We start from the raw sequence: 12,317 nt of genomic DNA on the forward strand, positions 1-12,317 counted from the left end.
TTTCGACATGTCCGAAAAACGAATATAATTGGTTCTGAGTTGTTGATATTTCAACCTGCGTGCGTGGCCTGATCATGTCTGGTGTGGGGGTACAAAATCAGCAGGCGCGCGAGCAGTTTGGTCAGTATGTAACAAGGCCAGACAAAAAGAGGCTGAGGTCATGCTCAAGAGGTAATAATCCCTGTCTGTGTGCTGAGGGCCGCCAGGCAGCATGAAGAGAGACAGCCCATCAATCTGATGTCTCCCTAATACGCTCTGCTTCAGCACCAGAGCCAAAGCCACGGGCCCAGACTCAAACTTGGTGGGCTGCTGCCTGGACCAGGCCCGTGGTTGTCTGGTTGTCTAGAGGGGGTGGCCGGGCTCATCTCCGTGGGCTGGACAGGAGCTGATTTATGGGTGCTCTGGCAGAGAGAGCCGTGGTTCCCTGGGGGTGAGGAAGGCTGGAGAGAAGCGGCGAAGGAGCGGCTGAGTGCCCAGACAAAGGGCCACTTGTTAGTGAACGGGGATGAGGAGGAGAACCGCCTGAACTGCGTCTGTTCAACGAGCCCCGGTGAAAAATCACAAGAGCTCTGAGAATCCTCCCACTGGCAGGGACAAGAGGAGGAGGATGTGGGAGGAGGAGGGGAGGACCAAAAAACCCACACACCAGGGTTGGGGTCAATCCATTTAAATTCCAGTCAATTCAGTAAGTACACCGAAATTCAAATTCCAATTATCGTCGATGCTGTTCAATGGGGAAAATGGGGAAGTGGAATTTGGTAAACCTTCTGAATTGACTGGAATAGAAAATGAATTGACCCCTAACCCTGACACACACCCTGCTCTCTGTTGCTCTGAGCAAGCGACCACCAGTAGACTGACTGCATATTTTTCAGTTCACGGGGGTCTAAAGCCAGGGGGGAACAGTTCAACGAACATCATCCTCTCACACACACACACACACACAAACTAGTGTGTGATGATTACAGAGGAAAAGAGCGGAGGATGTTTGACTAATGATGTCCAGGGTGAGGTAGCAGTCAGGTAGGGGTGAGGTACAAGGGCAGCAGGGGTGAAGGAAAGGGCCGTGGAGGCCCTCTCACCTCTTCTGTGACAAAGAAGCGTGTCCTGGAGGGGGTTTTCCACTTGGTGAGTCCCCTCCAGGGACAGAGAGCTGCCAGGTGGGTTAAGGGACAGCCCAGTAGACCCAGGTCAATGTCACTGGCCCCCCCAGTCTATCCCAGGAGTACACTTCATCACACACACACACAGAGGCAGAGGGACAGAGACAGAGAGACAGAGACAGAGAGAGTCACTACTGCACTGCTGTTGCCCTCTGAAGAGACAGACGGGAGCTTAAGTGTGTGTGAGAGAGCGAGAGAAAAATAAAGATGAGGTTGTGAGCATCTTGCTCTGTACAGACATCATCCCTTGCCAAAGTGAACTGCTACGAGAGAGAGAGAGAGAGAACAGGTCCTTTTATTGTCTTATTAAAGGCTTTAGCTCATAACTCACTAGGGAAGAAAGATGACACAACATACTCTATACTACCTTCATGCTTCTATGCTACAATCACACTTTCCATTCTCTCTCTGTGTGTGTGTGTGTGTGTGTGTGTGTGTGTGTGTGTGTGTGTGTGTGTGTGTGTGTGTGTGTGTGTGTGTGTGTGTGTGTGTGTGTGTGTGTGTGTGTGTGTGTGTGTGTGTGTGTGTGTGTATGTGTGTGTGTGTGTGTGTGTGTGTGTGTCTACTTTGTGGATTGTGGCTGAGTGTATTTCAGTCGTAACCCCATGGCCAGCCCCACACTGATGTCTGTTTAGACAGGCTTGATGTGGAGCACTGAGTTTACGGTTCCCGCGGCCATGAAGCCCATTACGTTATTTCAAACACAAATAAAAAACCTGCGTCTGGCTATAACCGATGTGCACATCTTGTTCAATTAAAGCTCGTCTTTTTGTGATTGAATTTTACACCAGATGTTTCCACAACAGAAGGTAAATGCATGGTTCTGTCTCCTGGACATGCTAAAACGGGCTTGGTGCTGGATGACACCATGAGACTGAAGGTGAAGAGACTGAAGGGAACATCAACGTCTTCAGGTCTGTCTGTCCAAATGGCAATTACTTACCTGAAAGATCCAATGGAAATCACTTCAACATTCATATACACGGACAATATTTGTCAGTTTGTGTTCACTTCTGCATTTGTAACACTTCTTTAAGACAAAGATCATGATGGTACAGGTAAATGCCAAAATAAAGGAAACGCCAACATAAAGGGCGTTGGGCCACCACGAGACAGAACAGCTTCAATGCACCTTGGCAAAGATTCTAGAAATGTCTGGAACTCTATTGGAGGGATGCAACATTTTTCCACAAGAAAATCCATATTTTGTTGATGGTGGTAGAAAACGCTCAATTGGGTTGAGATCTGATGACTGACCCACATGACCTTAAGCATGATGGTTTGACTGCTTAAGTACCTCAGGAACCACACCTGTGTGGAAGCACCTGCTTTCAATATACTTTGTTTCCCTCATTTACTCAAGAGTTTCCTTTATTTTGGCAGTTACCTGTGAATCAATGCATTGTAACTGTGGAATGACAGTCAGTGTGGAGAGAGAGAAGAGAGAGGTTCTCTCTGGGCCCCCCTGGTGGCCAGTCTGGAGAATGACAGACTAGAGAGGATGGGAGGACAACCAACAGAGGAGAGGGCCAGGGTAAACGAGACAGACATTTGATGGGAGCTGTGGTCTTGTGTGTAATGAATTTGTGCTTGTGAGTTTATGGGCCTTTTATGTGTGTGTGTGTGTGTGTGTGTGTGTGTGTGTGTGTGTGTGTGTGTGTGTGTGTGTGCATGCATGCATGTGGTTGCGCGTGTGTAATAGTATTTCATCAAGCCAGCCAGGTATTGTAAGGACTCATGAGGTCTGTCCTATAGCAGCAGCAGTAAAGGTCTGGTGGGTCTGTGGATGGAGTCACCTGCTGAGACCGCTCTAGACAGTGCACGAGGGCAGACAGGGGTTGAAGTGTCATTTTATGTGAGGCAATAAATTCAACCTCCATAACCGAAACTCAACCCCAAAATGAATTTCACCAAGACTTCCTCTACTAAAGCAGTTTAATACCTTACACTCTAGTACACACAATGACTTCAATAGGTTTCATTTCGCGCTCGGAGAGACGATGCGGTTGAAAAGGGATACTTCTTAAAAACACACACAGTTCTTAGAAACACAAGTGCTCTGAATGGTTCTGGTTGGTGGCTCTGTCACTCCGGACCACTTTGATAAATCATCTTTATGCTGATATCTGAGGTTTCTCACAGCATTTACGAGGAAGCGCACATTCCAAACGCAGTCATTTTAAAAATGAATGGGGGGCTGATAGGTGGCTCCCTTAAATAAATACAGAGAAGGACGCTTGCCATGACCCATGGAGGGAGAGAGGGAGAAGGAAAAATAAACTAAGTTGTCTCTCTCTCTCCCTCACACACACACAATAGAAAAACAGCAGTATTGTAACACTATGTCCCTGGTGCTGTGTTGTGGACCCGGTGACCTGGGCTCTGTCTGTCATCCAGCCATCGGTCTCCTAGAGTTTCTCTGGGCCAGACCAGACCAGGCCAGACCAGTCTCTCCAGTCCCAGGGCTGTTTGTGCGGTCATTGTCACGACATGCCGCTTAACAATGACAGCAATGGAGTTTGCAAGACAGCAACAACAGTCCTGAGACTCAGGCTAGGCACCCTCAGCGAAAGAAACACACAGCCAGCCCAGCCAAGCCATAAAATAACCCACAAGACACACTCCACCTCTCTCTTTCTCTCAGATCCCTTCGACTCTCTCTGCCTCGCTCTCCTCTCTCCTCAGGCCTCCTCAGTGCTCTTCAGAAGGAGATGAGGAATACTCCACAGCACTTTGATTACAATAAACCCAACAGGGGATTTAAATCACAACCAGCCATCATTAAACCACTGCTTACATTACTAAACCAGACTGGATCAGTGTGTGTAACGCTGCTAGTTCCATTACTGACCAATAGGGAGAAGCAGCACCAACACAATGTCAGATAGATGTTTAGTTAATAATGACAGAGAAGGGTTTTCAGGGCTCTGATGATGAGAGGAGCAGAGAGTCTAACGGCCGTACAGATGATGGAAGGAAATAACCCATCACTGGCAGCCATGTTGGTACTCTGTCATGCACGCACACACAGAGTGCTGGCATTTTGGGGAGAGGACGACAGGTTAATAAATTGACGAGGCCGTGTGCCACAGGTGATGGTGTGTCACCGCCTCTCTCGCTTCTCTCCTATATTTATGCTCCCCGAGTCATTTCTCCTCTTTCATCTGTCGCTTTGTCTCTTCCTGTCCTCTGCCCTGACGTTCTCATCCATCTTTTAACCTTCCTCTGAATTGTTGCCCTTTTTCACTGTATCCCTCCTTCCTTTTGCCCTTTGAAAATGATCACTTGTTCCCTGGGGCCATGGGAGATGGATTTTCTATTCCGTAGCAGCTAGACGTATGGGAAGAAGCGGGGGAGAAAGTAGGGGCGGGGGGGGATAGGTCAAGGAGAAGAGGGGGAGAAAGGAGAGAGATGAGAGGGAGAGATGAGAGTTAGAGGAGGGAGAGATGGGATTTAAGGGTGCAGTGTTATTGGAAAAGGCGTGTCATATCATTCTGAGAGTGAGAGGAGCCAGGTAGCTACATGAAGAGAGGTGAAAGGTCGCAGGAGGAGAAATAACAACAGTGAAACATCATCTGATTCCCAGCGGGAAACTCAGCGGGGGTAGGGTGTGTGTATGGGTGTACTGTGTGTGTACTGTGTGTGTGTGTGTACTGTGTGTGTGTGTGTACTGTGTGTGTGTGTGTGTGTGTGTGTGTGTGTGTGTGTGTGTGTGTGTGTGTGTGTGTGTGTGTGGTGTGTGTGTGTAAACCCGGGGCGAGGGGGAGCTACTTACGTCAGTGGCCAGGGAGCCAGCACTGTCCAGGATGGGGGCAGGACTACGCTCCTCATAGTGCTGCAGTCTCTCATGGATCTGAAGGAGAGACCGAAAGAAAGGAGAGATTAAGAGAAAGAAAGGAGAGACTAGGAGAAAGAAAGAAGAGACTGTTGTGGGTTGTGGTCAGAGAGGGGGAGGCCACCCCCCCCCACACACAAAAGAAAGTCATTCCCAGAAGCCTCCCGGAGCACAACAGACTGCTTTAGTGCTTTTCAGTTCATTTTCCAAACTGTACCATCAATCCTGCTCTCCTCCACCTACTGGATAAGATCTGGTGGTTACCGATTACTAAACATTTCAACAGCTTCACTAAATACTATCAATATAGGACCGCAGCACCACAATACAATTTAGTCCCAGGACAGGAAAATAAACTGGAAAAATAACATATGTTTCAACACTTTACACAGACACACACACATAGAGAGAGACAGGCTAAAGATGAAACACGCAGGCAGAGAGACAGAGAGACAGAGAGACAGAGAGAGAGAGAGAGAGAGAGAGAGAGAGAGAAAAAGAGAGAGGGGTTAAAGAGAGAGAAAGAGAGAGATAGACACTGTTGCCCTAGAGCACACAAAAAAACTCTACTTAACTTGGCCTAAACATCAGCGCCACAGGTAATTTCCACAAAAAATACTTGAATCAGTTATAGAACCCATTGCCCTTTATGGTTGTGAGGTCTGGGGTCCGCTCACAAACACCAAATTGAGACTCTGCATGCAGAATTCTGCAAAAATATCCCCCGTCTACAATGTAGAACACCAAATAACACATGCAGAGCAGAACTAGGCCAATACTCGCTAATTATCAAAATCCAGAAAAGAGCCGTTAAATTCTACAACGACCTAAAAGGAAGTGATTCCCAAACCTTCCATAACAAAGCCATCACAGTGTGCCATCACAGCAGCAAGATTTGTGATCTGTTGCCACAAGAAAAGGTCAACCAGTGAAGAACAAACACCATTGTAAATACAACCCATATTTATGCTTATTTATTTTCAACCATTTGTATATCGTTACAACACTGTATATATACATAAAATGACATTTGTAATGTCTTCATTCTTTTGGAACTTCTGTGAGTGTAATGTTTACTGTTCATTTTTATTGTTTATTTCACTTTTGTATATGATCTAACTCACTAACTTTGGCAATGTTAACATATGTTTCCCATGCCAATAAAGCTCCTTGAATTGAATTGTGAGACAGAAAGAGAGATAGAGAGAGAGAAGCTGATAATATCATTATGATTAGATGTGTCAGTGACATCCAACCCAGCTGACACTCCTGGGTGCGTTCATAAATTCACTCTGGCTATCTACTCCGATTTCAGAGCACTCGCGTCTGAGTGTGCCAGAGCCCAGAATAACTGATGAATTTACAAAATGCTCCACACCCGTTGAATATGGCCGGTGTTGGTAAACGTTGGCAAAAAGCGAAATTAAATTGTTGCCAGCAGCACAGTTACAGTCACCAAAGCTCTGGTTAACATGAACAGCCTAACCAGCTCTGCTAGGGTGAGTAAAATGGTCAGAGTGAGGGGTTCTCATTTGTTTCTGGAAGTAGCTAGCAAATTAGCCAACGTTAGCCAATTAGCTTGGGTGCTTGACTGCCGTTGTGAGGTCAGAACGCTCGGATCAACCCTACTCCTCGGCCAGAGCGTCTAGTGTGCACTCTGAACGCTCCGAATGCCCAGAGTGCATTGCCCAGAGTGCACTGCCCAGAGTGCACTCTGACACTCCAGATTGAATTTACGAATGCACCCCGTCATGTGTGATGTATGAACTGCTGCCAAAGAATGCCACAACAAAACAGGATGTTGTCAGGGCCTATCAGCAAATCAGAGGGACAACCACCCATCTACTGCCTCTCGCTCCATGCCTCTATCCCAGGACCAGGGTGTGGAGCTGGGCCAAGGGTTGAGTGACAGCCCTGGATCATTCCTAGATGTCCCAGCAGCCAGCCTACATTCCAGCACCACGAGGCTGGAGGAGAGAGCCCTCTGGCTGGGGTGACAATGACAGAAGAGGCCTGGCCCTGGAGCTTGGAACGGCTAGGTGCCTGGAGGGCCTACGCAGAACGGCACTCACTCAATCTTTCTTTCTCACTCCCTCTCTCTGTCCCCCTCTCTCCAATACTCTCCCTCTCTCTGCAGACATGGAGCAGTGACAGACCACAACCAGAGAATCACTCACTAGGAGGAGGAGGAGGAGAGTTTGGGGGAAGGGTTTGTTTTCTGACACGTTGTTAACAACTACAGTTGCTGTGTAATTAAAACTTCTCTGGCTTTATGAGAACTATGTTACCCGGACAACGCCACAGCCTGCGTGTGTGAATAAAAACAGGAATGCGCCTGCATGGGACGAATGTGTAAATTACGCCACACGCAGGATGGAATTAGTCTCCTCTAACGTCACTTTCAATGGCTAATAATTGCTGTCACAGAAAGGGTAAAAAATGGAGGGGGGTTTAAAATGGTATATTTGAACAAAACAACATGCTGTTAGTCTTGATAAATTAAAACGTATGCAGAGGATTGCAGAGTGAACGTGCTGGTTTTTATAGAAGGGAAATAGGTTCCAACATAGCTACACTAGGAGAAGGGCATACATTTTGGAAGTGCCATAAAGACCAGTGGTTTTTAACCGGTGTGCCTTGAGGAACTCAGGTGGGCCGCAAAACGTTTCCTAATTTTTTGGAACAGTCACTTATAAACGTACATGGAATTTTGACTGGAAGGACCAGTGCCACTCAGACAATATATTGCATGGCACATGGTTACATCTGTATCATTTGAGCAGTGCACATCACCAGCATAGTCATTGTGTGAGAACCATTAGCACAAGCAAGTCTGATTAGGTTGACCTGAACCCCAGCATCTGCTGTAGAAACCAAACGGAACATGGCTTTGTGTCAGTAGTTGCACCTTTACAATGCAGAAAACTGATAGTCTCTTGCAACAACAAAAAAATGACCTATTTTACCGGAGTAACATTTTTTTCACTGTGGCGTGGATTGCTGGACGCTCTTAAAGGGGGTACACAAAACATGAGAATAGTTCAAATAAATCCTATTTAATCTATAGAAAACCTTGGTCACCGAAAATATCAGTCAATATCACTAAATCAATTAATAGGGACATTTTAGGTGTGCAGCAGCATTTTTTTTATCCCATCAAGGTTTGCTATGGTTAAAAAAAGTTAGGGAACCACTGATATTGACCATAGATTAGATCATTTTCTATGGCTTATATATTTAATATTGTCTTTATATTGTGGTACCAGTATCGGATTCAGCCAGGAGGTCTCTGGAGCTAAATGATCCAGTGTCTCAGTCCCAGACAGCCAGACAGAAAGAGCGTAAGACAAGAGCAGCATTGTTACCGGGTCAGGTTTAAGGCTGTAGGCTATTGTACCAGCACAGAGCAGTAACAGTACAGGAGATCTGGTCCCCAACAAGGGTTCCAATCCCCAAGATAAATCACATTACTCGGCCATAAAACACCGCATTAGGCGTGTCCCCTGGTAATCTGGGGAGGGGAGCGTGCAGGGACGGTGCTCTGTGTGGGTGTGTGTGATTACTAATCTGGGGAGTGGAGCGCTAAACTGGGGAGCCTGACGGCTGCTCCTCCTGTGCTCTTACTGAGCTTTGACACTTGGGCTGGGGATGGAGCTTTGAGACTAGGGCTGGGGCTTTGAGACTAGGGCTGGGGCTTTGAGACTAGGGCTGGGGCTTTGAGACTAGGGCTGGGGCTTTGAGACTAGGGCTGGGGCTTTGAGACTAGGGCTGGGGCTTTGAGACTAGGGCTGGAGCTTTGAGACTAGGGCTGGAGCTTTGAGACTAGGGCTGGAGCTTTGAGACTAGGGCTGGGGCTTTGAGACTAGGGCTGGAGCTTGGGATGGAGCTTTGGACCCATCTCAAGGATACTTCTGATAACAGGTACGAATCACATTGCAGACAGAGGACTAGGCTAAATACTCTCTCATTCTGCTGTTCTACGGTAGCCTACAGGGTTCATCTCCCTCCGACACTCTCACAGCACAGCCCATAAAAGGACACAGGAGAAGCTCTAGTTACTTCATCTTCAGCACATCCATCCATCACTCTGAAACACAAGGTGAATCAGACAGAGAAAGAGCGTCACTGTCTTCGCCTCTCCAGCATTCCAGAATGAGAATCACATCTGCTTAGCTAGTTCCACCGACACCGAGTCACTCCAACCCAGTCTGCTGCTTAGTTACTGTGGAATTTCTCTGCTCTAGAATGTGAGATCCGATGGCAATGCTTCTTTATTTACAACTACAGGGCCACGTCCAGCTGGTCCCTCTGTCCGTGAGCAGAGCGGAGGACAGGAATGCATCCGTCTGCCTGCCTAACGGGACAGCTCGGAGCCAGCGCCGTCACGTATTTTAAAGTAATAACGATCTGCTTTACATATCATAGCCTACATTCTTCAGTCCACCAGCAATACTCTGCTTGCGCTCCTGGCAGGCAGGCAGTGTGTGTGTCTGTTTTTGTGTGGCTGTGGAAAAAGGTCTGTAACACAGAGGTTGTGTAACAGCCAGGCAACGCCAGGCCAAAGACTTAGTTAAACCCAGAGCAGAACTAGAAGCTAGGGGTGCATAACACATGGCATCCTATTTATGCACTAAATAAGATACAGGGCACCATTTGGAACGCAAACAACAGCCTGGAAGCTAGAGAATCCACAGGCAGGAATCAAAGGCGGGGATTCTGACTGCAGTGAGAGGAGGACAGACCGAACGTCGCACGATCAGATGAACTTAGGGATGAATGTTTACCTATACAGGGAGAGGAGCTTCCAGAAAACAGGCTACTATGAGCCGGTGTGTCCTGATCTCTCAGTGGAGTCCCCAGACCAGGTTGTGTCCCGTTCCATTAATACCCAACAGGCTTAACATACACACAGAAATACACTAAACATTACCCACAGCCCATGGATAGCGGATGTCAATATGAGATGTTCATGTTTGAAACAGGATACCGTTTCCAGAGGGGATTTAAGCCCCCCTGAGAACGGAACATCAGTCTTCCTCATCTTCAGTCATCAGTCACCCTCACCCCCGGCTGGTGGTCCTAGTCTTGGTTACCAGGTCTGTGAGCCTGGGTTCAATGCCAGCCTGTGGTGTGGCAGCCCAGTACCAACACACAGAGGACAGGCAGACCACAAGAGAGTACATCCTTCAAAAACACCAGCATCACTCAGGGACAAAAACAACAGTCTGGCAGAACAGCAGCGACAGGAGAGAGAGAGAGACTGAACGAAAGACGGAAGGAGATATGGTGGGAGGGAGAGAAAGAGAGACAAAAAAGCGAGGGAAGGAAAAAGATTGGAGAAAGAGAGCGACAGACAAAGATAGAGGTAGTGAGAGATGGAAAGAGAGAGAGGGCTGGATTGTGTTTCGGCTTGCGGGGCCCAGCGAGGAGGCCTGGAGCTCCTGCTTAATGTCGTCTGGCCAGAGGCGCTCGACGTGACCACTCCACAGATCTACTCACCCACCCCTTCAATCCCTCCACCCCTCCGCTCCATTTTCCAGCAGGACCCAATGAAGTGTATCCAGTATGAAGAATCCACATCTCCAGTTTCCACTGGTGGCTCAGATCACTACAGCTACTAACTTCAGAACACCTCATCAACCCCTCTCAGCATGGAGGGAGACACTAGGTGAGGAGGACTGTACCATGCAGGGGAAACAGACCAGGGGGCAGGCACACACAGACAGATGTGCAGGCTTGAGACTGAAATGCTTGTCAGTCTGTGTTTACCCAAGAACCCTGGTTACCCTATTCAGTCTCCCAGCACCAGAGAGGACGAGGCTGGCTGGCTGTCTTCTCCTCTTCTCTCATACCGGTCGGCTTACAGCAGAGCCCTGACCAGTATGGAGAAGTCCTAGACAGAGCCTGGAGATGGTCTGATCTGGTCTGGCATGGTGACCTGACCAGTATGGAGAAGTCCTAGACAGAGCCTGGAGATGGTCTGATCTGGTCTGGCATGGTGACCTGACCAGTATGGAGAAGTCCTAGACAGAGCCTGGAGATGGTCTGATCTGGTCTGGCATGGTGACCTGACCAGTATGGAGAAGTCCTAGACAGAGCCTGGAGATGGTCTGATCTGGTCTGGCATGGTGACCTGACCAGTATGGAGAAGTCCTAGACAGAGCCTGGAGATGGTCTGATCTGGTCTGGCATGGTGACCTGACCAGTATGGAGAAGTCCTAGACAGAGCCTGGAGATGGTCTGATCTGGTCTGGCATGGTGACCTGACCAGTATGGAGAAGTCCTAGACAGAGCCTGGAGATGGTCTGATCTGGTCTGGCATGGTGACCTGACCAGTATGGAGAAGTCCTAGACAGAGCCTGGAGATGGTCTGATCTGGTCTGGCATGGTGACCTGACCAGTATGGAGAAGTCCTAGACAGAGCCTGGAGATGGTCTGATCTGGTCTGGCATGGTGACCTGACCAGTATGGAGAAGTCCTAGACAGAGCCTGGAGATGGTCTGATCTGGTCTGGCATGGTGACCTGACCAGTATGGAGAAGTCCTAGACAGAGCCTGGAGATGGTCTGATCTGGTCTGGCATGGTGACCTGACCAGTATGGAGAAGTCCTAGACAGAGCCTGGAGATGGTCTGATCTGGTCTGGCATGGTGACCTGACCAGTATGGAGAAGTCCTAGACAGAGCCTGGAGATGGTCTGATCTGGTCTGGCATGGTGACCTGACCAGTATGGAGAAGTCCTAGACAGAGCCTGGAGATGGTCTGATCTGGTCTGGCATGGTGACCTGACCAGTATGGAGAAGTCCTAGACAGAGCCTGGAGATGGTCTGATCTGGTCTGGCATGGTGACCTGACCAGTATGGAGAAGTCCTAGACAGAGCCTGGAGATGGTCTGATCTGGTCTGGCATGGTGACCTGACCAGTATGGAGAAGTCCTAGACAGAGCCTGGAGATGGTCTGATCTGGTCTGGCATGGTGACCTGACCAGTATGGAGAAGTCCTAGACAGAGCCTGGAGATGGTCTGATCTGGTCTGGCATGGTGACCTGACCAGTATGGAGAAGTCCTAGACAGAGCCTGGAGATGGTCTGATCTGGTCTGGCATGGTGACCTGACCAGTATGGAGAAGTCCTAGACAGAGCCTGGAGATGGTCTGATCTGGTCTGGCATGGTGACCTGACCAGTATGGAGAAGTCCTAGACAGAGCCTGGAGATGGTCTGATCTGGTCTGGCATGGTGACCTGACCAGTATGGAGAAGTCCTAGACAGAGCCTGGAGATGGTCTGATCTGGTCTGGCATGGTGACCTGACCAGTATGGAGA

The 12,317-nt window shown here is 48.5% G+C and overlaps 1 protein-coding gene across 6 annotated transcripts in view; it reads right to left on the reverse strand.

Moving 5' to 3' along the window:
- The window catches only part of mpp7a (MAGUK p55 scaffold protein 7a), a 339,487-nt gene that overhangs the window by 165,014 nt on the left and 162,156 nt on the right, over positions 1–12,317 (reverse strand). For all 6 annotated transcript variants that reach the window (XM_014157501.2, XM_045702141.1, XM_014157503.2 and 3 more), the window contains one exon: positions 4,939–5,016. In XM_014157501.2, coding sequence (XP_014012976.1) covers positions 4,939–5,016 — 78 coding nt within the window. The remainder of the gene's footprint in view (positions 1–4,938; positions 5,017–12,317) is intronic.

This window comes from Salmo salar, chromosome ssa19, assembly GCF_905237065.1.
Source record: "Salmo salar chromosome ssa19, Ssal_v3.1, whole genome shotgun sequence".
Taxonomy (NCBI): domain Eukaryota; kingdom Metazoa; phylum Chordata; class Actinopteri; order Salmoniformes; family Salmonidae; genus Salmo; species Salmo salar.